At 35.8% G+C, this 20,358-nt stretch overlaps 4 protein-coding genes and 1 long non-coding RNA gene across 6 annotated transcripts; 3 read left to right on the top strand and 2 right to left on the bottom strand.

Moving 5' to 3' along the window:
• Positions 1-1,184: 1,184 nt before the first annotated feature.
• On the top strand, positions 1,185-4,652 carry LOC108226834 (LRR receptor-like serine/threonine-protein kinase HSL2). Its single transcript, XM_017401827.2, has 2 exons — positions 1,185-3,932; positions 4,112-4,652. The coding sequence occupies exons 1-2, from the start codon at positions 1,355-1,357 to the stop codon at positions 4,486-4,488; spliced, it is 2,955 nt and encodes a 984-aa protein (XP_017257316.1). The 5' UTR covers positions 1,185-1,354; the 3' UTR covers positions 4,489-4,652.
• A 1,085-nt stretch (positions 4,653-5,737) lies between these two features.
• On the top strand, positions 5,738-8,160 carry LOC108227073 (cytochrome c oxidase subunit 6a, mitochondrial). Its single transcript, XM_017402068.2, has 4 exons — positions 5,738-5,991; positions 6,598-6,704; positions 6,895-6,937; positions 7,944-8,160. The coding sequence occupies exons 1-4, from the start codon at positions 5,817-5,819 to the stop codon at positions 7,976-7,978; spliced, it is 360 nt and encodes a 119-aa protein (XP_017257557.2). The 5' UTR covers positions 5,738-5,816; the 3' UTR covers positions 7,979-8,160.
• A 934-nt stretch (positions 8,161-9,094) lies between these two features.
• On the top strand, positions 9,095-11,557 carry LOC108225512 (uncharacterized). The gene is made up of 2 exons (XR_001807616.2): positions 9,095-9,286; positions 11,222-11,557. It is a non-coding gene; the product is annotated as an uncharacterized LOC108225512 (long non-coding RNA).
• An 853-nt stretch (positions 11,558-12,410) lies between these two features.
• Positions 12,411-14,484, bottom strand: LOC108224304 (protein PHLOEM PROTEIN 2-LIKE A10). Of its 2 annotated transcripts, none has more exons than XM_017398854.2 (2): positions 14,004-14,484; positions 12,411-13,872 (listed from the first exon to the last, which is right to left on the bottom strand). In XM_017398854.2, exon 2 carries the CDS (start codon positions 13,867-13,869, stop codon positions 12,622-12,624), a length of 1,248 nt encoding a protein of 415 aa, XP_017254343.1. In that variant the 5' UTR covers positions 13,870-13,872; positions 14,004-14,484; the 3' UTR covers positions 12,411-12,621. The 2 variants fall into 2 exon arrangements, with proteins under 2 accessions (XP_017254343.1, XP_017254344.1); XM_017398855.2 differs by having other exon boundaries at positions 12,411-14,003; positions 14,136-14,328.
• A 618-nt stretch (positions 14,485-15,102) lies between these two features.
• LOC108228094 (uncharacterized) lies at positions 15,103-20,342 on the bottom strand. The gene is made up of 3 exons (XM_017403575.2): positions 19,691-20,342; positions 18,839-19,026; positions 15,103-16,068 (listed from the first exon to the last, which is right to left on the bottom strand). Exons 1-3 carry the CDS (start codon positions 20,244-20,246, stop codon positions 15,460-15,462), a joined length of 1,353 nt encoding a protein of 450 aa, XP_017259064.1. The 5' UTR covers positions 20,247-20,342; the 3' UTR covers positions 15,103-15,459.
• Between the last annotated feature and the right edge of the window lie 16 nt (positions 20,343-20,358).

The following is a 20,358-nucleotide window of genomic DNA, read 5'->3' as shown; positions in this document are numbered from 1 at the left end:
GTTCATTTAATTTTACGAGTCAAGTAGAGCCAACTCGTTTAATTAAACGAGCCGGAATCTTTGCCTAAATTCAAATTGTTTAACGGGTCAAGTCGAGCCGAACCCAGTTAAACAAGTTTGAGCCGCGCGAGCTCGCGAGCCGCCAAACTCGAATTCCAGTATAGTCTGAATCGGCAATCTCAACAAAAGTGAGGGAAATTTCAGCATAATTATGAATGTAAGAAGGGAAATTTTAGCGTACTTACGAAAGTTTTAAAATTTTAAGGGTATTCATGAAGAATATCACTATTTTAGAGTTTTTTTTTCGACTTTACTCTATTTTTTAAAAAATTGTAAATACGGGTTGAAACTGTAAATAACAACTTGCAATTAAATTCATGAGTCCTACTACTACCTTGTTTAACGTTAAAAGTAATAACATGTCTTGGAAAGATGATATATTAGCATGGGTAAAGCACACCCATAAAGTCCGGGAGTCTAATGTATACAGCACAATCGAACGTACACATGTATCAATACAGTGGATTTTAAAGTTTTACGTATGGAGGAAGGGTAAGAAAAAATAGGATTAAGGTGAAACTAAACTGGTTGATATCCAACTTTGAACCGATTCAAAAAGTTGGATTTTAAACAAATTTTGAACTATTGCATTCTTGTTTTGTAATTACTATCACAGTTCAACAAATTTTAAACTATCACGGTTCACAGACTTGTTTTGTAGCTTTCAATCTAACAGGTTAATACGCAGAAATTAAATTTTCATGCAACAAAACAGCTAGTTCGTTTCCAATATATAAAAAAAAAAATTCAAATAAGTAATTAGTATTGAATCATAATATTTATTATTTTTCTATTATGAAATATAAACCGATCAATTTTGACACACACTTCTTTTACTAGAATAGTTAAAATCATTATATTAAAATTCTTTTCTAAATAAAAATATATAACTAGTATTATTATTCAAAAAATAAAATTTTAAAGATAATAAACTTAACAATCTAATTAAAGGATCGTTAAAAAATTAAACGACCTATAATTTGAAACGATAAAGCTTAATAATGTGCATAATTTGCATTTAAGCACAAATCGGTACAAAATTGTAACAGCCAGCTCAAAGCCTGTGTGATAAACGTGAAACTGGACAAAACCTGTTACACTATGCGACATTGTAAAGCAAAAAAGAAACCAGTTTTCTTGGCATTTACTACTCACTCAGCCGTTCTTCTCCGGGAATCCAAACTTTAACGCTCCTTCTCACGATTTTCACCTCTACATTTCCCCTGTTCCCACCCATATATACTCTGCTTACACTCACTGCTCTCTCAGCTTCTCAAAACACAGTACTATTATCATGGCTCACCCAAACTTTAGCTTCTTTCTTGTTCTGTTACTTGCACTTCTGTTCTCAACTCATTCAGCTTCTCCCTCACCCACAAATGTCATCAGCGTTCTGCTTAAGGCCAAGAACCATCAACTCATCGACTCGGAGAATCGGCTCAGTGACTGGACTAACACCACACAATACGCACCCTGTGACTGGACCGGGGTCACATGCAACTCTTCGACCGTTATTTCCATCGATCTCAGGAGTTTCAATCTTAACGGATCATTTCCTAGCTTGTTCTGCAAGATTCACACTCTTCGGCATCTCAACCTGTTCGACAACAATCTCAGTGGTACAATTTCTTCTGACTCCATCTCGTTTTGTTCACATCTTCATTCGTTAAATCTTTCGTCAAACTATTTTACTGGAAATTTGCCGGATTTTGGTGCTCACTTCACCAACCTTACTTCACTTGATCTCTCCTCTAATAATTTTTCGGGACACGTTCCGGAGAGTTTTGGTTCCTTTCCTGCACTCAAGGTGCTCTGTCTTGTTAACAACTTGCTGAATGGTACATTTCCGGAGTTCTTGACTAATCTCAGTACGCTAACTGACTTGCAACTTGCTTATAACCCGTTCCAGCCATCGCGATTGCCTTCCACCATAGGAAAACTCGCGAAGCTTGAAAATATGTTTCTTTCATTTTTGAATCTAAATGGTGTGATTCCAGAGTGTATAGGCAATCTTTCCGCTCTCAGGAATCTTGATTTGTCTCAGAATTCTTTATCAGGTGAAATTCCGAGTAGCATTGGTGATTTGGCAAGTGTTGAACAAATTGAGCTTTACCGTAATCAGTTATCTGGGGAATTGCCTAACACATTTTCCAATTTAAAGTCCTTGCTTCGGTTTGATGCTTCAGAAAATAAACTGGTTGGAAGGATTCCCATAAGTCTAGCAGCATTGCCTCTGGAATCATTGGCTCTGAATGACAACTTTATCAGCGGAAGTGTCCCACAAGTTTTATCTTCAAACCCTAATCTCTATCAATTGAAGGTTTTCAATAACAATTTAACTGGAAGTTTACCTTTGGATTTGGGTAAGCATTCGGGTTTGGTAGATATTGATGTTTCTGGTAACAATTTAGAAGGTACATTGCCGCCTTATCTTTGTTACAGGAAGAAGCTTCAGCGTTTAGTGACGTTTAGTAACAAATTCTCTGGAGTGATTCCTCAGTTGTATGGTGAGTGCACTTCTTTAAACTACATTCGTATTTTTGACAATAGTCTGTCAGGGAAGCTTCCGGTTGGATTCTGGAATTTGCCTGGCCTTACATTTCTTGAAAATCGGAACAATAGACTTGAGGGCTCTATACATCCTTCAATTTCTAATGCAAGAGGTTTGACTAGATTACTTATATCTGGCAATGATTTCTCTGGTGGTTTCATTCCTGAAATTTGTAATTTAAAAGAGCTTGTGGTTATTGATATGAGTCACAATCGTTTTTCTGGTCAATTGCCTTCGTGTATAACTACATTGAAGAATTTAGAGAAGCTCGACCTTCAGGGCAACATGTTTACAGGTGTGATTCCTAACACAGTGAGTTCGTGGACAGTTCTTACTGATCTTGATTTATCTAGCAACAAATTTAGTGGTGAAATTCCGAGTGAACTTGGGGATTTGCAGGTGTTGACATATCTTGATCTCTCTAGAAACTTGCTTTCTGGTGAAATTCCTGTGACTTTGATAAAGCTGAAGCTTGATGTATTTAACGTCTCTGACAACGCATTGGAAGGCGTAGTTCCTGTCGTTTTTGATAATGAGTTGTTCAGCCCGAGTTTAATGGGTAACCCGGGACTTTGTAGTCCAGATTTAAAGCTCTTACCTCCATGCTCCGAACAGAAAGCATCTAGTTTATGGAAGGTGATGCTCCTCTTTGTTGTTACCCTAGTCCTTCTTGGGTTGCTTTTCTGTCTCCTTATTATGACACAAAGATTGCCCTATTTTGAAGAAAATATGAGACGCTCATTGAAGATTACAACTTTCCAGCGTGTTGAGTTTAATGAAGAAGATGTTTTAAATGAATTAGTTGATGAAAATATAATTGGATTGGGGGGATCAGGTAAAGTGTACAGGGTGAAGATGGAGACAGGACAGACAGTAGCGGTCAAAAAACTGTTTGGAGTCGATGAAAATGCAGAAACAGATCACGTGTTCTGGTCAGAAGTGGAGTCACTGGGTAACATTAGGCATGTCAACATTGTGAAATTGCTGTTTACTTGTAGCGGAGAGGATTTCAGGGTGTTGGTTTATGAGTATCTGAAGAACGGGAGTTTAGGAGATGTTCTGCATGGGGGAAAAGTGGGGGAGGTATTGGATTGGGCAAAAAGGTACGAGATAGCAGAAGGGACTGCTCAAGGGTTAGCCTATCTACACCATGACTGTGTGCCAGCCATTGTCCACCGCGATGTGAAGTCTAACAATATCTTGTTAGATGAGGAGTACAGACCACAACTTGCTGATTTTGGGCTGGCCAAAATGTTGAACAAGAAGGATGATCGTGAGTGTATGTCTCGCGTGGCTGGCTCCTACGGCTATATAGCACCAGGTGCTTCATTTATCTCTGCAACCTTTTCTTAATTGTGTGCATGATTTCTTAATTGAGACAATGCCTAATATGTATGCTAAGCAGAACTATTCGTATTGCTTGCAGGACTAACTTTTAGATGTTTCTTGATTTCAAGAAATGCTAACTTGTGTATTTTCATTTGTTTGCACTACTTGCAGAGTATGCCTACACATTAAAGGTCACGGAGAAGAGCGACGTTTATAGCTTTGGCGTTGTTCTGTTGGAACTGATAAGTGGAAAAAGGCCGAATGATCCCTTGTTTGGTGACAGTCAGGACATTGTGAAGTGGGCTAGATCTGTATTCTCATCATACATGCAAGAAAGTACTCATACTGGCCATCACTTGAAAGGTCTAGCGCAGCTTGTAGACCCTAGTATGGGTGCCTCATCTCGCGAATGTAAAGAGATTGAGAAGGTTTTGGATATAGCGCTTATTTGCACTGCAGCAAGCCCAGATAACAGACCATCTATGAGAAAAGTTGTTGAATTGCTCAAAGGCCTGAAGTTGCTTCGTTCATCACATGCAGAGGCGTAAAGTTTCGTGACTCAAATGATCTGAAAACTGATGTAGAAGCCTGGAACTTAGCTATGTTCTTCAAGATGCTAACTAGTTTGGAGTTTGGACATATTTGTAATTAACTTTTCCCTGTTTATGTTCTTCAAGATGCTAAATAGTTTGGACATATATGTAATTAACTTTCCCCGATTCTCAAATTCTAGTTAATTGTTGTTAGTCTTCCTTACTATTAACACCAACACACTTATAAGTTGTCCAAGTGATAATTGAGAATGATTTAAAATCTGCTTCATAGGTTAGAAATAAATATACATTCCATTTATAAGTTTCTTTTTAAACAAAATGTGATTTTCATTATTCAAAATTCATGTCATATATTATCGACTTATCGACTCCAACACTCAACATAGCTATTAGCTCACAAACATTTATAAGTTATTTATAAATTAAATCAAATATAGCTTAATTCATATCACAAAAGTATAGATCGAAATTATGTTATCAAATTTCTTTTTCTTCAATAAATCATAAAGAGATACCATGAAATAAATAAAAATAGTATTGAGACTGATAACTACTACTACGTAGGGATGATCGAAAAACCGCTCAAACCTATGCGCCCGCACCGCACGAAACCGCACCACAAAACATGGTTTTTAATTTTCGTGGTGCGGTTGAGGTTTGAATTTTTTATAAACCGCGCGGTGCGGTGCGGGTTGCGGTTTGACATATCATTAGTGCGGTTCAAACCACACCGCACCGCACCACAATATTGTAATATATATATCTGTCAAATAAAATTATATTATATACATATATATTATTTATAATATGTTATATGTATATATTTATTAAATCTCTTCAAATAATAGCTAATTATTACTTATTTTATTAATCTCGCATTATTATTATACCAAATTTGTATGAAATGATTATATTATTATAATATGTCTCTCAGTGCTCATATTTATTATTATATATACACTTTTGTTTGTTTTTTTTAAAGATGTTTGTTTTATTTTAATAGTTGTTGTAGCTCTGAAATGATAAATATCACATAAATTCAGTATAAGAAAAGGTTTTAATTATTGTATATTCAAATTTTGCTTCTAACTTCAACTAAAAATATTTATACTTAAGCATACAAACCGCACTGCACCACACCGCATTTTTGTGGTGTGGTTTACGCGGTTTTTATGTTAGCGTTGTGCGGTTGCGGTTTGAGTTTTCAACAAAACCACATACGCGGTTTGGTTTGCTGTTTTTGAAGATAATCGCACCGCCCTCACCGCGATCACCCCTAGTATTACGTATTACGTATTGAGAGAAAAGGTCAGTGTATATACATGAGTTTGAGACTTGAGAATAGGCCAACAAATAACCAGAAAAAGCAGGAAAAGCAGAGAGATCGAGAAATGGCGTCGGCGATCGTGAGATCAGCATTAAGGAACGTACAACTCCGCCGTAGTCCGGCAAGTTCAGCCAGAACATTTTCTTCCTCTAAAGGCGTAGACGATGCACGTACGTCTTACCATCCCCGTTTCTATTTCTTATATTATTTTTTCATCACGTTAGATTTGCACACATGTATCGTCATTAATTTATTTTATTACCGAATATTGAGATATGTGATACTATTTCAAATTGTTTGTCCATGTGATAAACAAATGAGTAAAAAATACATCCACGTTTTTAAAATTTTGCAGAATGACATATAAAAAAAGTACTGAACAATATATCTTGGGCATTTTTATCTTGAAACTGTTCTCATTTGAGCCTGCGTTTATACGTATATATTAGAAAGAACAGAACACTGGATTTTGAACAGCTGAACAAGGAAATATAAGTTGTCATTCAGGAGGGTAACCAGTTAATGAATATAAATTTTGCACTTTTCCTCCATTAAGCAAAATTAGCACATTTTGTAGAGGTGTCCAACAATTTAGCCAACGGTTATAACCAACCCTATTGGAGATGCTTTAAGTACCATATTTTTATCAATTTCCGTTCAACATGCCACCGTTGGGGGTATTGTTGTTAAGATCAGGAGAGTAACCAAAATTCGATTTCCCAAAATTTGAAAGTTTTTAAATCTTCCAATAGATTGAATATAAAATGTTTGCACAGATGAGTCGGCGAAATGGGAGAAAATTACCTATGCAGGTATTACAGGATGCACCATATATGCTTGTTATGTCCTCTCCAAGGGACATGCTCATTTTGAAGAGCCCCCTGTAAGCTTTCTGTTCTTGTATATTTAGATATTTCATTTTTTTCTTTTTTATTAGCTAGCTGATCAAGCTGGCGAATGATGCTTATTGCTTAATTTGATTCAGTAATTATATTTTGTAATAATATTTAACTAGTAAAATAATGCTCAATGTACTCCTTATGATGTTACTGATTTAAAGATTTTATCTGCAGCCTTATTCATATTTGCACATTCGTTCCAAGGAGTTCCCATGGGGTATGTTGTAAATAGTGCATGTTATATTTCTCTATTTTGTTAATATTGAGTAATAAAAGTTAGAGCATCTCCAAGATCCTCTTAGTTGACTCTTAATATAATATAAAATATATGGCTCGTAAGAAGTTAATACACATTTAAGAGTGTCAACTCCAACAACACTTTTCATACTTCAGCTTTATTCTATATTTATTAATATATAAACTAAAAAAGAGGGAAAAGTGATGGATGAGTAGGAGGGAGTACATTTTTTATTACTAAAATTAAGTTAAGAGTAATGTGGAGGCTCGTAAGAGAGGAGAGAGAATAAGTTCTTAAGTTTTAAAGAGCCTCTAAAGGTCTATCGAAGCTCTATTTGAACCATGACTCTTTATTTTTCTACTTGAGAGCTCATATAGAAAGCTCTCTTGGAGATGCTCTAGTTACCATGCCGATTTCTACTACTTTAAAAGCATTTTAGAGTGTCAGTTGCACTTTAAAATAGGACATAAGTACCATTTTCTCATTTCCCTGATTTAGTGCTTGATAATAATCTCTTGTGAGACAATAATGTTTGCCAAGTTTTCACCGTTCTTTTGCCATTATATTTGTTATTGCTTAATGAAAAGGATATTTAACTATCAACCCAGTTGATTAAAAGATATATGCACTATGTAAAGCTTCTTCAAATTATTCGTTTGTATGTTAGATTAAGCTTGCAAAGATATATTTTGCCCTGATAGAGGTAGAATTTGAGGCTTTATGCGTTGATCATCTAATGTAGCTTGAGTTGTGCCTTGCAAAGATATGTGAGTTTTGAAAGCACAAAGCATCAGAAAAGATAAGATCACACATGCTATTAATAGTGATAAAAACCATAATTTTAGGCAATTCTTAACTGGTTTATTCTGATGCAACATTTATTTTCTTGTTGTTTGAGCATTTTTCCATCAGATATTCTTCTAAATTTTTCTAGATCATCTTCACTAAAGTAAAGCATGTATGACCTTTCTTTTATGACATGCAGGTCCTGATGGCCTATTCGAGGTGAAGCATCACTGATCCTCATAGTCATAGGATGGTTGTAACATCCGGAATAATATCAGTTGTGTTGCTTCCAATGTTCCAGATTCTGCAGCACAAAGATATAAGCACTTGATTGTTTGTGCTAATTTTCGTTATTCTTTCATATTCTCCCCCTGGTGACATTACTGTTATTGAATAAGATCGAGCTGGATTCGTCAAGATATTTGTGTAAATTGACATAATCCATGTGATCACAAAAACTATCAAAATAAAAAAAATAATGAGACTAACTATAAATATATGAAAGAAAACAAATTTTTTTTGATAATTTTTGTGATGCAATTGGAGCTCATCGGCAGAAACGAATCTGTTTAGATAGTCTTATTTGCTGTTCACTGGATTTGTTGCGTATGGTAAAAGTGGAAATCCCCAGCTTTTAAGAAAATATCTATGTGGCTTATAAATCTAGATTATACCGTAACTATTCAATAGTTTCTGGCTCGGAAATACTATTACACAATATTTTGTTTTAACATCAATTCACTTTATTAGGATTATTTCAAAATCCTAAAATTATCTGTGCCTTGAAGTAGCCGCCTATATCATATGAGGGGCTTACATCGGCTTTGATCGGTGGAAAACCCCAATATTATCTTCTTATATTATTATTAATTAATCTCTTATTTTTTTTAATAAGTTTCTAATTTTATTCATGTATAAAATTTTATAATTTTAAAAATTTTGAAATAGTAAATTACATAATAAAATAAAGGGAATTTATCAAAAATACAACATTTTCTAAGTTTTTTTCGCGATTTTACTATTTTTTGACAAAAATTGCAAAAATACTAACTTTTTAGAATATATTTACGAAAATACGGTATGCAACCATATGCAACTTCAGTTAATTGGCCTCGCAGGGTTGCAAATATGGTTGCATCTGGTTGCAAGTATGGTTGCATGTGGTTGCAACAGGTTGCATACAGTATTTTTGCAAATATTTTAAAAATTTTGTATTTTTGCAAAATCTTTAAAAAAGATGTAGTATTTTTACAAAAACATATTTATGAGAAACCCTTAAAATAAATTAAAAATAGTTCAAACAAGTCGGAAAAAAAGTAACGATTATTTTAATCTAGCACATAAATCGGAACGGGCTTTTCAAAAAAAATGGGACACGAACACGAAGGCAACATGATGGGTTAAAATTAGCTGCTTAACCGGAAGACCCGATTAAGGTCTGAACACATAAACACAGAGAGCGAGAGAGAAGAGTAAAGGAGGAGTGATGTTATTGAATCGACGACGGAGATGGGCCTTAGCCCGCGTCGCCGGAGCTGTCATGTAACCCCCGTCCCTTTCTCTCTCTCGTTTCATACATGTTTCTATACTGTGTTGTGTGTTTATATATATCCCTTGCTTGTATTCATATATCGATTTCTATATTTTACTAATTAATTCCATGTACGGACAACATTTAGTTGAAATTGCGAAATGGTCGTGTGTTTTAGACTTGTTTGTTCGTTCCCTGTTGAAGAATTTTACTGACATTTGGATTCGAGTTGAATCCCAGTCGAGCTTGAGCTGTTCGCGAACATGTGTGTTCTCTTTGTAATTTTATTTTTTTGGGGCTTACTGAGATAAGTTATAGTACTAACTAGCTTAGTCAATTACAAGAGTAGAACAATTGTCAAATTAGACTATTGCAAGTCTAATACCTTTACATGTGTACATAAGCATATCTAGCCGAGTTGAGGTAAAATAAAATATTTTAAACGATCTCATTAGTATTTCAGCCGTGTCTATGCTCTGAAATGCGGGTTACACTTTACAGAGAAAAGTAAAAAAGAAAGCCTTAATCCGATGATCGGGGTAGGAAGTCTAAAATCATAGGTTTTGGTGTACAGGTTACTATACAAGATCAGTTTTTGCCGAAGTTTTAATGATGGATGGCAGTTGAGCATACATCTTCATGAAGTTCTTTGTTTGAATTTGGTGATAAAACCTCATAACATTTATCGTGGATTCCGACCTATCTGTTAAAGCATTATTGTATGTGCATTCAAGGGAATATGTGCTGGAGAAAAGCATTATGATTCATGTGTTTGTAATTGGGTGAAGCAGTTCATATCCTGGACTCTTCATATGCTTGCTGATTTAGCTGTTTCAGAGCAAGTCTAATAGTGTGTTGTATCTTGTTCTATCCCTATATTATAGAACAAAAAATAAAAATCATCACTCCAATGGTGTTTAATATCTTGTGCAAATAGAACAATGCTATAGTTTGTTTTAAATATAAAAAAAAGATAGATGAAGTTATTATTGTCACCTCGCCAAAAAGTGAAAATAGTGGAGCCATCTATATAAAGTCAGGCTGAAAAATTGAATTTGTACTTAAAATAGTGGGGTACTTGGACAATAAGTTAAATTTTACACAAGATATAGAATCAACCATTTGAGACGTATTCTTATCTTAGCACCAAAAATCACTTATGGAAACTAAATTATAGCAATAGCTCCATCTATTTTAGCCCAACCATTGGACTTGCTATTATATGGATTTGTTGTTTAATGAGCATAAATTGGGATATGGGGAATCATGATTTACTGTTGACAAAAAAGCTAATTTATGACAGGATATATCACGATGCACAGCTGGTGTAGATTTGATCAAATAAACAACTAAGCTTTCAGAGTATTTTGTGTGCTGTAAACCACGTGAAAGGTGGCCGGATAAATGATATCTATGATTTACATAATTGAATCTCTGATCATCAGTAGAAACCCCATAGACAGATTGGACTTTGTGAGGGAACTTCATTCGCGTGCTTATATTTATCCAGAAATCTTTTGTATAGGTAATAGACTTCATAGACAGATTATACCAAGAGACTAAAACATATGGGTTTGCTTCTTTTTTTCGTGTTCTTTATGCAAGCCTCTTCCCCCAGATATAAGGATCTGGGCTTCACAATATCAAAAAAAAAAGTGGATTGAAAAATGTTTGTAGTTACGTTTGAGCACAGTGTCTTGCCAATTAATTTGCAATCTACACACTTAGAGTTGTGTTTGCCTCTAAGTATTAGCATCAACTACGGACATAAGATAGATATATATATATATATATATGCAACAAAACGCTGGTGGTTGGCTTTTAGAGTTGTGTTTACTTTCTTCACTTTTTTTTATGTCACTTCTCTGTTCTGAATCAATGCACAGAAGTATTAATCTTTTGGTAGAACTTGAGCTGAAATGGTCAAAAAATGATTCGTGTTGCAGCCTTGGAGTTGTTACCGGGAAATACATATTTGGACCCCCTCTTGAAGCTCACTGGAAAGCGAAACTTGAGGAAGAAGCGGCTGCAAAGGGAAGTGATGCCAGCTCCACATAGCTGATTTCAAGTTATTTCCGATTGCTCGTCTTTTATTTTAGACCAGGAGAGCAGAAATCACAAGTTAGGGTCCTTTAAACCAGTTTTGGTTAGATATAACTTGCTGTGTTTCATTCCCTTAAATGTACAATAAAATTTCTCATTTTCACATTTTGACTGTGCCAGCCTTTTAAACTCGTGTATTGCTTTAAATGTTACTTGTATAAGTTGTATAATTGACCTCATTTTATCAGTGTTCTAAAAATCGCCGAGTCGGCCGAGTACTCATTCCGAGTACTCGTTTTTTACCCCTCGTCCGATCCGAGTTCCGAGTAATCGGGTTCAAAACTGATTTATTAAAAAATCGGTCAAAACTCGGTTTGACTCCGAGTACTCGAGGTCAAATCCGAGTTTGACTTATCATTTTTTTTATTGTTTTATTTGAAAATTATTTCAAAAGAGACTAAACGTAAATTTATATATGTTTTGTCCTTTTTTTTTTTTGCAAAGTATTGACATTAATTAGACACTTTATGTGTTTTATCATTAAAACTTGTGAATGATTATTATGTTAAAAACTATCAAACAAGTAATTTTTATTTGAACTTCATTATTCCAGGTGTGTTATTAAAATATTAATATTATTAGATAATTTTATTATTAATTAGTATATAACTATATATGAGAGAAAAAATTAATTAAAAAATACCCGATTAGTTATCCGATAACTCATTCCGAGTACTCTCCCGAGTTCCGAGTACTCATTTTTCCGGAACCAAACCGAGTTGGACCGAGTTCCGATTTTTACAACCTTGCATTTTATTACATGAATACACACGCCTTTTTGGGGAGCCTTAGAGCATGTGCAGTGATTGTGCAGTTTTCTGCCATGTGAGTACGATGGTAAATTCGACCTGTACTAATTATGAGTAGGTTAACCAAGTAATTTTGTAATGAACTTTTTAACAACACGAATTATGAGTAATTGTCGAAGCAAGGCAGCAACTATCATGTAGCCGGCAGGAAGTTGCTCTGATGAATGTCATATTTCATTAGACTTTGCAATTTTACATTAATACTGTAATGAAGATGCACCAGTAAACATACAAATTGTTTTATTGTCCAATCTGTCCTAATAGACCAAACCAAGATTGTGCATCTGGTAGGTCTTTAGAACCTTAACTTTGTGAGACAAGTACCCTATACAAAGAAACTTGAAACTATACATATATGCTCTATCAGGATGAAACAGATCAAAAGAATTTAACATACAGATGAATTAGATTCCCAAGTATGAAGTGGAAAGACATTAAGTTGGAACTAAAATCCACGGGCCATTTAGTATATGCAAGCACAAAGAGAGACATATTGTAACAATTGTAGAAGACTTGGCACTAACATATCTATAAGCCTCAACTCCCTTATAGATCACCTCCTCATAGGCACCATTAAGATTACTTCTCACGCTGTCTGACAACTTTTCCAGCACAAAATCCAGGCAGGATCGAACTGTTTCGAAAGTTACCCTTCCAGTCATATCAAGAACAAACCTCCTGTTGCTCGGTACTGCCAAAGTTGAATACATTTTATTCACCCATCCGGATTCCTGATCCTCGTCGTCTAATTCGTTGCATGTGAAATCAGATGGTAGTGGTTCTTCCCCGTCAAGCTTTTGCTTTATTCTGCGGCGGCTAAGTCTAAGATTCATATCCGAATCGGAATTAGCATTAGGATTTGCAGTTGTCAAAACCTGGTGAGATGTTCGAACAAAGGTTTCCACTGCACCATTACAGATTGTTGCTAAAGTCTCCCTAACTTGTCTTTCGTGCTTTGGATTTGTCATTCCAGTAAATAACTCGTCGTAGGTGTTAATGTCCATGGTTTTTTCAAGATAAGCAGCAACAGCAGTGCTCACAAATAACTGGATAGAATCCGCAATCAGATTCCTGAACTTGTCATCACATAAAACTTCAACCCATCTTGGAACACTACTGGATGCCACATTAGAACTATCATTCGTTTTACCTCCATAACTATCAGATAAAGCGATTACCATGTTGCGAGCAAAACTCCCAACAACAACAGAAGCAAAACCGGAACCAGCAGTCGAGAAAAGCTTATCAAAAACCTGGTCAGATAAACTTGAATTGTCAGCTGAATCACCCACATTCTTAGCCTGCTCAGATTGATATCCGCGAAGAATTCCAACAGCTATAGCCCTCATGATCCCACTGACAGGCGCTGTAAACTCCTCGGACATTGTCAGCTTGGAAACTTGCCTCAAACTATTCGGAACCTGATCAGAATCAGATTTAACAAATTCATTAAAATCCTTCGAAACAATCCCAATCGCCTCTGCAGAATCTGCCACAGCTTCAGCAACAGAAGCAAAAGCACCCAAAACCTTCAACAGCCTTTCCCTCCTTTTAACAACACTAGGCAAATTATAAACTCTGTATGCACCATACCCCGAAAAACCCAAAGCCGCTACAAGAAACCCCCACTTCCTTCTTCTTCGTGAGTAATCCAAACCCTTTTCCACAATTCTCAAATCCATCAACTGTAAAAAATATTTATGTAATCAAGAACTCAATTCTTCGACAAATCCCATAAATATCAATACGCGTACAAATTCTAGTGGATGCATATAAAAGCTAATCCAGATGAAGACATGTGCACGAACTAACACACCTGCGAAAGAAGAAAGGTGATGACGTTAAAGCAGTTGCAGATGGATGATAGAGTAAAGAAAGGAAAGAAGGGCTCCTGAGCTCATCCACAAGAAACTATGAAAACAAATGCTTATAGTGAATCACAAGTAACCATATTTACGACGACTAAATTGTCTTTTCTGCACTGGATGATCCGAGGGAATTATTAACACTAGGTATTTTTCACGAATGATTCATGATCATACAGATGTGTGGGCACATATAAGCGGTTGAGGAGTTTTCTGGAGAATATGGGGTGTGTGGATTAGAGCAAATGGGTAGATAGGACCCCTCTTCTTGATATTAAGGTCAAATCTGGAGGTGAGTTGATTGTAGTTTATGATAAGCTTCCATCATGGCGTGCTGGGGTCTTTTTTCTTCATACTTGAAACTACTTGGATGAATGTCATCTGTACATAGGAAAGATCTGTTACACATGTAAGGATAATATACAATATTATCGGGTAAGAAATATTCTAAATTTATAACATATATAAATGCATGCATGTCTCTGTTTTACTATTTGCTGTCAAACAGTAATCTAAAAATCTCCGATTTAACCGATTAATCCCCTGCAAGGTCGGCCACCGATCCGATTTTTGAAATCCGATTAATCCTTATATATATTTATTAATTGAAGTATATATGAAAAATTATTAGAATTAAAATACTATATTACTTTAAATATGAGTAATTATAAAGTTTATGAATATAATAAATATATTAGTTACTAAATAGCTAATATAATAATAATAATTAAATATTAAATAATATTTTAATATTAAAATAAATCCTCCGATTAATCCCAATCGGTAGCTCAACCGATTAGGTCCGATTCCTGATTTCTGTAACAGTGATGCTATTTAACCCACGATTTCTGTAACAGTGCTGAGAGATGCTATTTAACCGTGAATTAATCACGTGTTCTAACTTCTATAACGAATTTAGCATATCCTTTTTACCTAAATGCAAATTCATATGGACAAGTAAATATGAACAGAATAGTAATAATTTAAAACAAAAACTTACATTATCATTTAAAAAAACCAACTAAAACGAAAAGGCTGTAAGCTATAGAGTGTTCAGAAAATATATATCATCCTTATTCCTTGAAAGTGAATAGAACAAACATAACGAAATGTCAGATTACATCAAAAGGATATAAATAGAACTGAATACTTTGTGCATAAGAAAAGGGGTTCTTCCTTCCAAATAAGCCATCAGCATTTGTTATCTGATAATAACTTAATCAAGTCCAGGAATTCCGATAATAACATGTAAGATGGCAAGGCAGACGCATCTTCACATATCGTATGACTATATGTACAGATGTAAGGTCTTGGAGGCCTCACCACAGACTCCATAAATAGAAAACGGTATTCACAACAGAGCATAATAACTCTCTTTCGTAGATATATAATACATCAGGGATGAAATCATTCAACTTCAATCTCATCCAGGTCGAGCCAGTCATTAGAATACTTGTTTTCAGGATCATGCCTATCCTGCTTCGACCCATCTAACTGAACCCAATCTCGCGAGTCTTTTTTCTTGTAACTTGTGGGAACATCTCCTTCATCTTCAAGATCACTGAATGAGACATCCTCATCATTGTCAATAGGAATAATCTTATCACTTGAACTAACTGTTTCTGAGGTTTCCTCCTTCAACCAGTCATCTGCATCATCTTCATCTGTTTCCCCAAGGACGTTAGAAGAGGAAGTAGATGGCAGATTTTGCTTTTTTTTCTGGATCACATTCTCTTCTTGGATGACAGACTTGTCTACAATTCGAACTTCATTGACTAGAACAGGATGCTTTTCAGTCTCGATATCAGCTTGTGGGGGAGCTGACTCAAGAGCAGATGTCTCGACAGGTACAGATTTTATTCTAGTAGCAGATGGTGCAGAAAGAAACTCTTCAGCTGGTGATTTCATGTCTTCTTCAATAGATAGAGTTTCCCTACGTGAGGTGTCCAGTTCTGATTTTGCAGAAGAATTATTCCTCAAATTATTCTGTGTCAGCAGAGATCTAGCTTTCACAATCTGCATTATCAAGTTTTAATTTTGGTTACTTGCATTGCTAAACTGCAACAAAATCCTATTAAATTCAAACATACATAAGTTACCATAATGGAACAACATATAACATTAGCAAGGTTGGAACAGAATATAACATGAGCAAGGTTAAGATTGTTAATTAGCAAGCCAAACTACTTGAGCATGTATGTAATACAAAACACAGCAATTTCAAGAGTAATTTTAGATCAGGTAGCTAAGAATAAGAGTTAGCTGTGTCAAAAAAAAAAAAAAAAAAAGAATAAGAGTTAGCAATGCCACTACGACAAAGATTTAAAACAAAGGGTTCCGTCACCACCCCCATGGCATATTCAACTACTTCAAGGACTTCCAGGTACAGTTGCTAGTGCATTAGTAATTGATGAACTATCATCTTTTTGCCAAAACAACGGGCGAATTTCTAGATAATCAGACCTTCTCTAAGCCGCCTGAATAATGTTTTAAGTGGTAAAGGCAGCATATTTTTTCCTTCTGGAATAAGCATGCAGGCCTGTCCTGATATATCAAGATATATCAGTCAATAATTATGTTTCAAGTCCAATAGGCAGAATCTGATTTCCCACGACCCAGACTTTGCTTATTCCAAAGGGCTATATTACATACTTAAATGCCTCCGAAATCTATTTATGTAACCTCGATTACAGTAATTCCTGAAAAATGTAAGTACATTTTGACAACACTTACAGATAGTACAATTGTGAAATTCACTGAGAATGTCTAAAATTGAATCCAAGTCGCAGACAGGGTGTACCTTGACATGATCAATGGTCTCCGTCAAGGTTGTCACGGCGCTCAACTAGTCAGAAAAAGTCGACAACTAGTAGAGCAGTCGAGGATGAGTAGTTGACTGGAGACAAATGCATATTTCAAACCATAGTTACATAAGACTTGGTTCGATTCGAAACGGGGAACGAAATCGGGTACGCGGGACATTAGTTTTAGTGAATCCGGTACGATGGAACGTATGGGTACGATGGAACGTATGGGTACAACTGGTCCTTTTAAAAAGAATTCTATAATCATATATATAAATTCCATTATAATATACAATTTTAGTTGATAATTTATACATTTATAATTTTTTTTATAGAAAAAGATGTTGAATAACAAATAAAAGTACACATTTATTGATAAAATAAACTACTTATCATATGACATAGACATGGATCTATTGTTCAGAACAAGAATGAAGTTTGTTCTTGCGGGTCGTCACTTCCGGCGATCTAGATCGCGACCCTGAACGTTTCCGTTTGCGTTTCGGGTACGAACGATTTGGATCGCGGTACGTGGCAGCGTACCCGTTTCCTTGTAACTATGTTTCAAACGACTAGTTACTAGTCGGGTCAACTAGACATTTCAGGTCATCAACTGGTTATTTTAAAGACCTAAACCTGGTTAAAACCCAGTTCAAATCTATTTTAACATATAACACAAGAAATTCAGCTCTAATTCCTAAACTAACAGAAAATCTTTAGATCTTCGGCTCAAGTTCATAATAAGCTTCTTCTTCTTCTTCGTTTAAATGTATGTATATTGTGAATGTGTGTGTGTGTGTGTGTGTGTAAGAACTGTTTCATTCTGCTCTGTTTCAGTAATCAAACATTCATAATTATGGCCGTTGCACAGCTACGCTGTTTTTTCTGCAGTTGCACTCTGCAAACTGCTCCATTTTTGATAGTTAAACTGCACTGTTCTGTACATCCTGCTCTGCTTTTTGCATTAAGAGTGCTGCTTTTTTTGCATTATCACTGCATAACTTATGTTCATAAATTTGCAGGTTGCATTATTAATTATGTTCATTAAAATTCATGTATCAATATCATTTAACTCGAAAATTTGCAATATCATTATGACACCTCAACTGTTACCTGTTGTTACATAATTACAATTGATAAGACATTTTACCTGTATCCTCTTTTCTATACATTCTCTTCAAGTCCTCATCCTAGGTTCGAAATACAATATGTTGATGGGTGTTAATATTTCGAAACCTAAATTACATAGTTTACACACACACACACATAATATATAACTATATATTATTGTCAACTAGTCAACGACCAGCCAGAGCTCCATCAAGTTAACTCAACTTGCCGCCGTGACAACCATGGTCTCCGTTACTGGCTTTAAATCATAGGAACTGATTTGAAGGGCCAGAACAAAGTCCAAAGTGGCATAACCTAATAATTGTTTCGCCAAAGATGGATTTTGCGTGGGGTGGGTCCAAGTTCCAAGTTTCGACACCATTCATAGGTGAATCCATATGTACTACTTCTAGCACACACAACAAAAGCTTTTCTCGGAGAAAATAATGCAAGATTAACCAAGACACATTGATGATAATTTAGATGAAGGGCATTTGAAGGGAGGGAGAACGGGTGATAGAGCTATATATTATACATTTTTAAACCACATAACATCTATGAAAGAGACACACTTTGGGTTTCAGTTTCGACCTACACCAGCAAATTTAGAAATTGAACATATGCGGAGTTGAGATAAAAGAGAGACACTCATTTCTCCTATTCCCAAATCACGGAGGACACAAGTACCCAGGATTAATCTTGTGACATTAAAATCCCAGTATGAATCGCATATTACCATCCACCCTTTACACAAGCATACCATGCTTAGATATGAAATTTAATCCAAATATACTAAGGCACTGATATAGTAATAAAACTACAGATATCTTGTCAGATGGGAGACACTTGAAAACCATGCAAAAACAACTCACCTGGGGTGTTGATAGAACTTCAGCATCATGTTGATCAAGTCTAGGATGCAAAAGTACAAAGTATATCTTCCAAAAGCAAGTCTCACTCATATAACCAGGACAAAGTTCCATCCTAAGTGCAGCCAATCTTGGCACAAGTCGTTCAACAGCCAGTGCATGCTCTTGCTGAGCATCAGACATGTCAAAATCTGGATCGGTAACAAGAACATTACTCATTATAACAAAAAAAAACAATAAATACAAGCAAAAACACACTCGCATTCATAGACTTTCAAGTTCCGACCAGCACATTAACATATTTACCAACTAAGTCTACTTTCAGTTATAGAGAGTGTATTTATTTGTCTATGTAATAGTTCTATTCTCATATCATGAAGTGAAGAATTCATGACATCAATATGTAACATCGAGCCACAACTTTTATCCTCAAAAGTCAACTAAAATGTACTCCCTCCGTCCTCCTAAGTAGTATACACTGGGGACGCGGACGCGCACTTACGCTCCTGAAAAGTAGTATAGTTCAGTAACTTATTTTTAAGATTTTTTTTTTGTGAACAAAAATTTAACATCTAAATCTTTATTTAGAAAAAAATATCTTAGAAATAAGTTACGTAACTATAATTTATAAGAGTATTGAAATGCATGTCGAGCAGTGAAAAAAAACATAAAGAATTAAACGGAGACGGAGGGAGTAACAAATCAACTTCACTAACCATTCCTTCAACACAGTAAAGTACGCAACAAATTAAAATAAAACTCGATACACTAGACGTCAACTTAACTAATGTACTAAACAAACATCCAATGCAGTAAAATAAGCAAAAACGCAAACTAAAATTCCGTAAAAATCACCTTCCTCGTCATCACTATCAGGCAAAGGAAAATCCAACCAAGTCTCGGGATGCATAACAACATCTCTAACAAAATCCACCACTCTGTCCGTAACACCGACAGCTCCAAATTCATAATAATCCCTCCCTTCCTCATTCTCCACTCCTAACTGAAGAAAATTCGAAGCCATCTTCGACGTGATCTCAGAAACAACCGCCATATTATTAGAAATCTTACTAATCCCACTGCGAAACTTGCCCCCAATCTCCGCAAAGTCGTTACGGATGTTCGGGATCACAGGAGAGTCCGAGTCATCCGGATCGGATCCGTTAGGGTCCGAATCGGAGGAAGAGGGTGGAGGCGGCGCGAGAAACGAGGCGACGCCCCAGAAATTGCGAGTTAGGGTTTTTTTGAGTTCGGATAAGTCTTCTTTGACTCCGCGATTGGATGAGTCGGTTGGGTCCGAGTTGGGATGAGTTGGTGACTCGGTCTGGGGATTGGGGTGGGATGACTCGGAGTTGTCATCGTCGTCGTTGAGGTTGAGAGTTGTGGCGAGTGATTTGGCGAACCATGACATTTTTGATTGGTGATGATGGTAATAATGGTGAAGCTCAGATTGTCGATGATGATGAGTTGTTTGTTTGACTTGGGAATATACGACGTCGTTGCTTGTAGCCTAGGTCGACAGC

The sequence above is a fragment of the Daucus carota genome, chromosome 6, assembly GCF_001625215.2.
Source record: "Daucus carota subsp. sativus chromosome 6, DH1 v3.0, whole genome shotgun sequence".
Classification (NCBI taxonomy): Eukaryota; Viridiplantae; Streptophyta; class Magnoliopsida; order Apiales; family Apiaceae; genus Daucus; species Daucus carota.
The sequence above is the reverse complement of the archived record's forward strand: the minus strand, read 5'-3'. Positions and strand labels throughout refer to the sequence as shown.

What these genes read in the sequence shown, in the direction of transcription:
- LOC108226834 (XM_017401827.2), top strand. Translation starts at nt 1,355, where the DNA reads ATGGCTCACCCAAACTTTAGCTTCTTTCTTGTTCTGTTACTTGCACTT. An exon ending in CTACGGCTATATAGCACCAG is followed by an intron (nt 3,933 to 4,111) that starts GTGCTTCATTTA and finishes CACTACTTGCAG; the next exon opens with AGTATGCCTACACATTAAAG.
- LOC108227073 (XM_017402068.2), top strand. Translation starts at nt 5,817, where the DNA reads ATGAGTTTGAGACTTGAGAATAGGCCAACAAATAACCAGAAAAAGCAG. An exon ending in CTCATTTTGAAGAGCCCCCT is followed by an intron (nt 6,705 to 6,894) that starts GTAAGCTTTCTG and finishes TTTTATCTGCAG; the next exon opens with CCTTATTCATATTTGCACAT. An exon ending in TTCCAAGGAGTTCCCATGGG is followed by an intron (nt 6,938 to 7,943) that starts GTATGTTGTAAA and finishes TATGACATGCAG; the next exon opens with GTCCTGATGGCCTATTCGAG.
- LOC108224304 (XM_017398854.2), bottom strand. Translation starts at nt 13,869, where the DNA reads ATGGATTTGAGAATTGTGGAAAAGGGTTTGGATTACTCACGAAGAAGA.
- LOC108228094 (XM_017403575.2), bottom strand. Translation starts at nt 20,246, where the DNA reads ATGTCATGGTTCGCCAAATCACTCGCCACAACTCTCAACCTCAACGAC. An exon ending in TGATAGTGATGACGAGGAAG is followed by an intron (nt 19,027 to 19,690) that starts GTGATTTTTACG and finishes TTACCGATCCAG; the next exon opens with ATTTTGACATGTCTGATGCT. An exon ending in AAGTTCTATCAACACCCCAG is followed by an intron (nt 16,069 to 18,838) that starts GTGAGTTGTTTT and finishes TTGATAATGCAG; the next exon opens with ATTGTGAAAGCTAGATCTCT.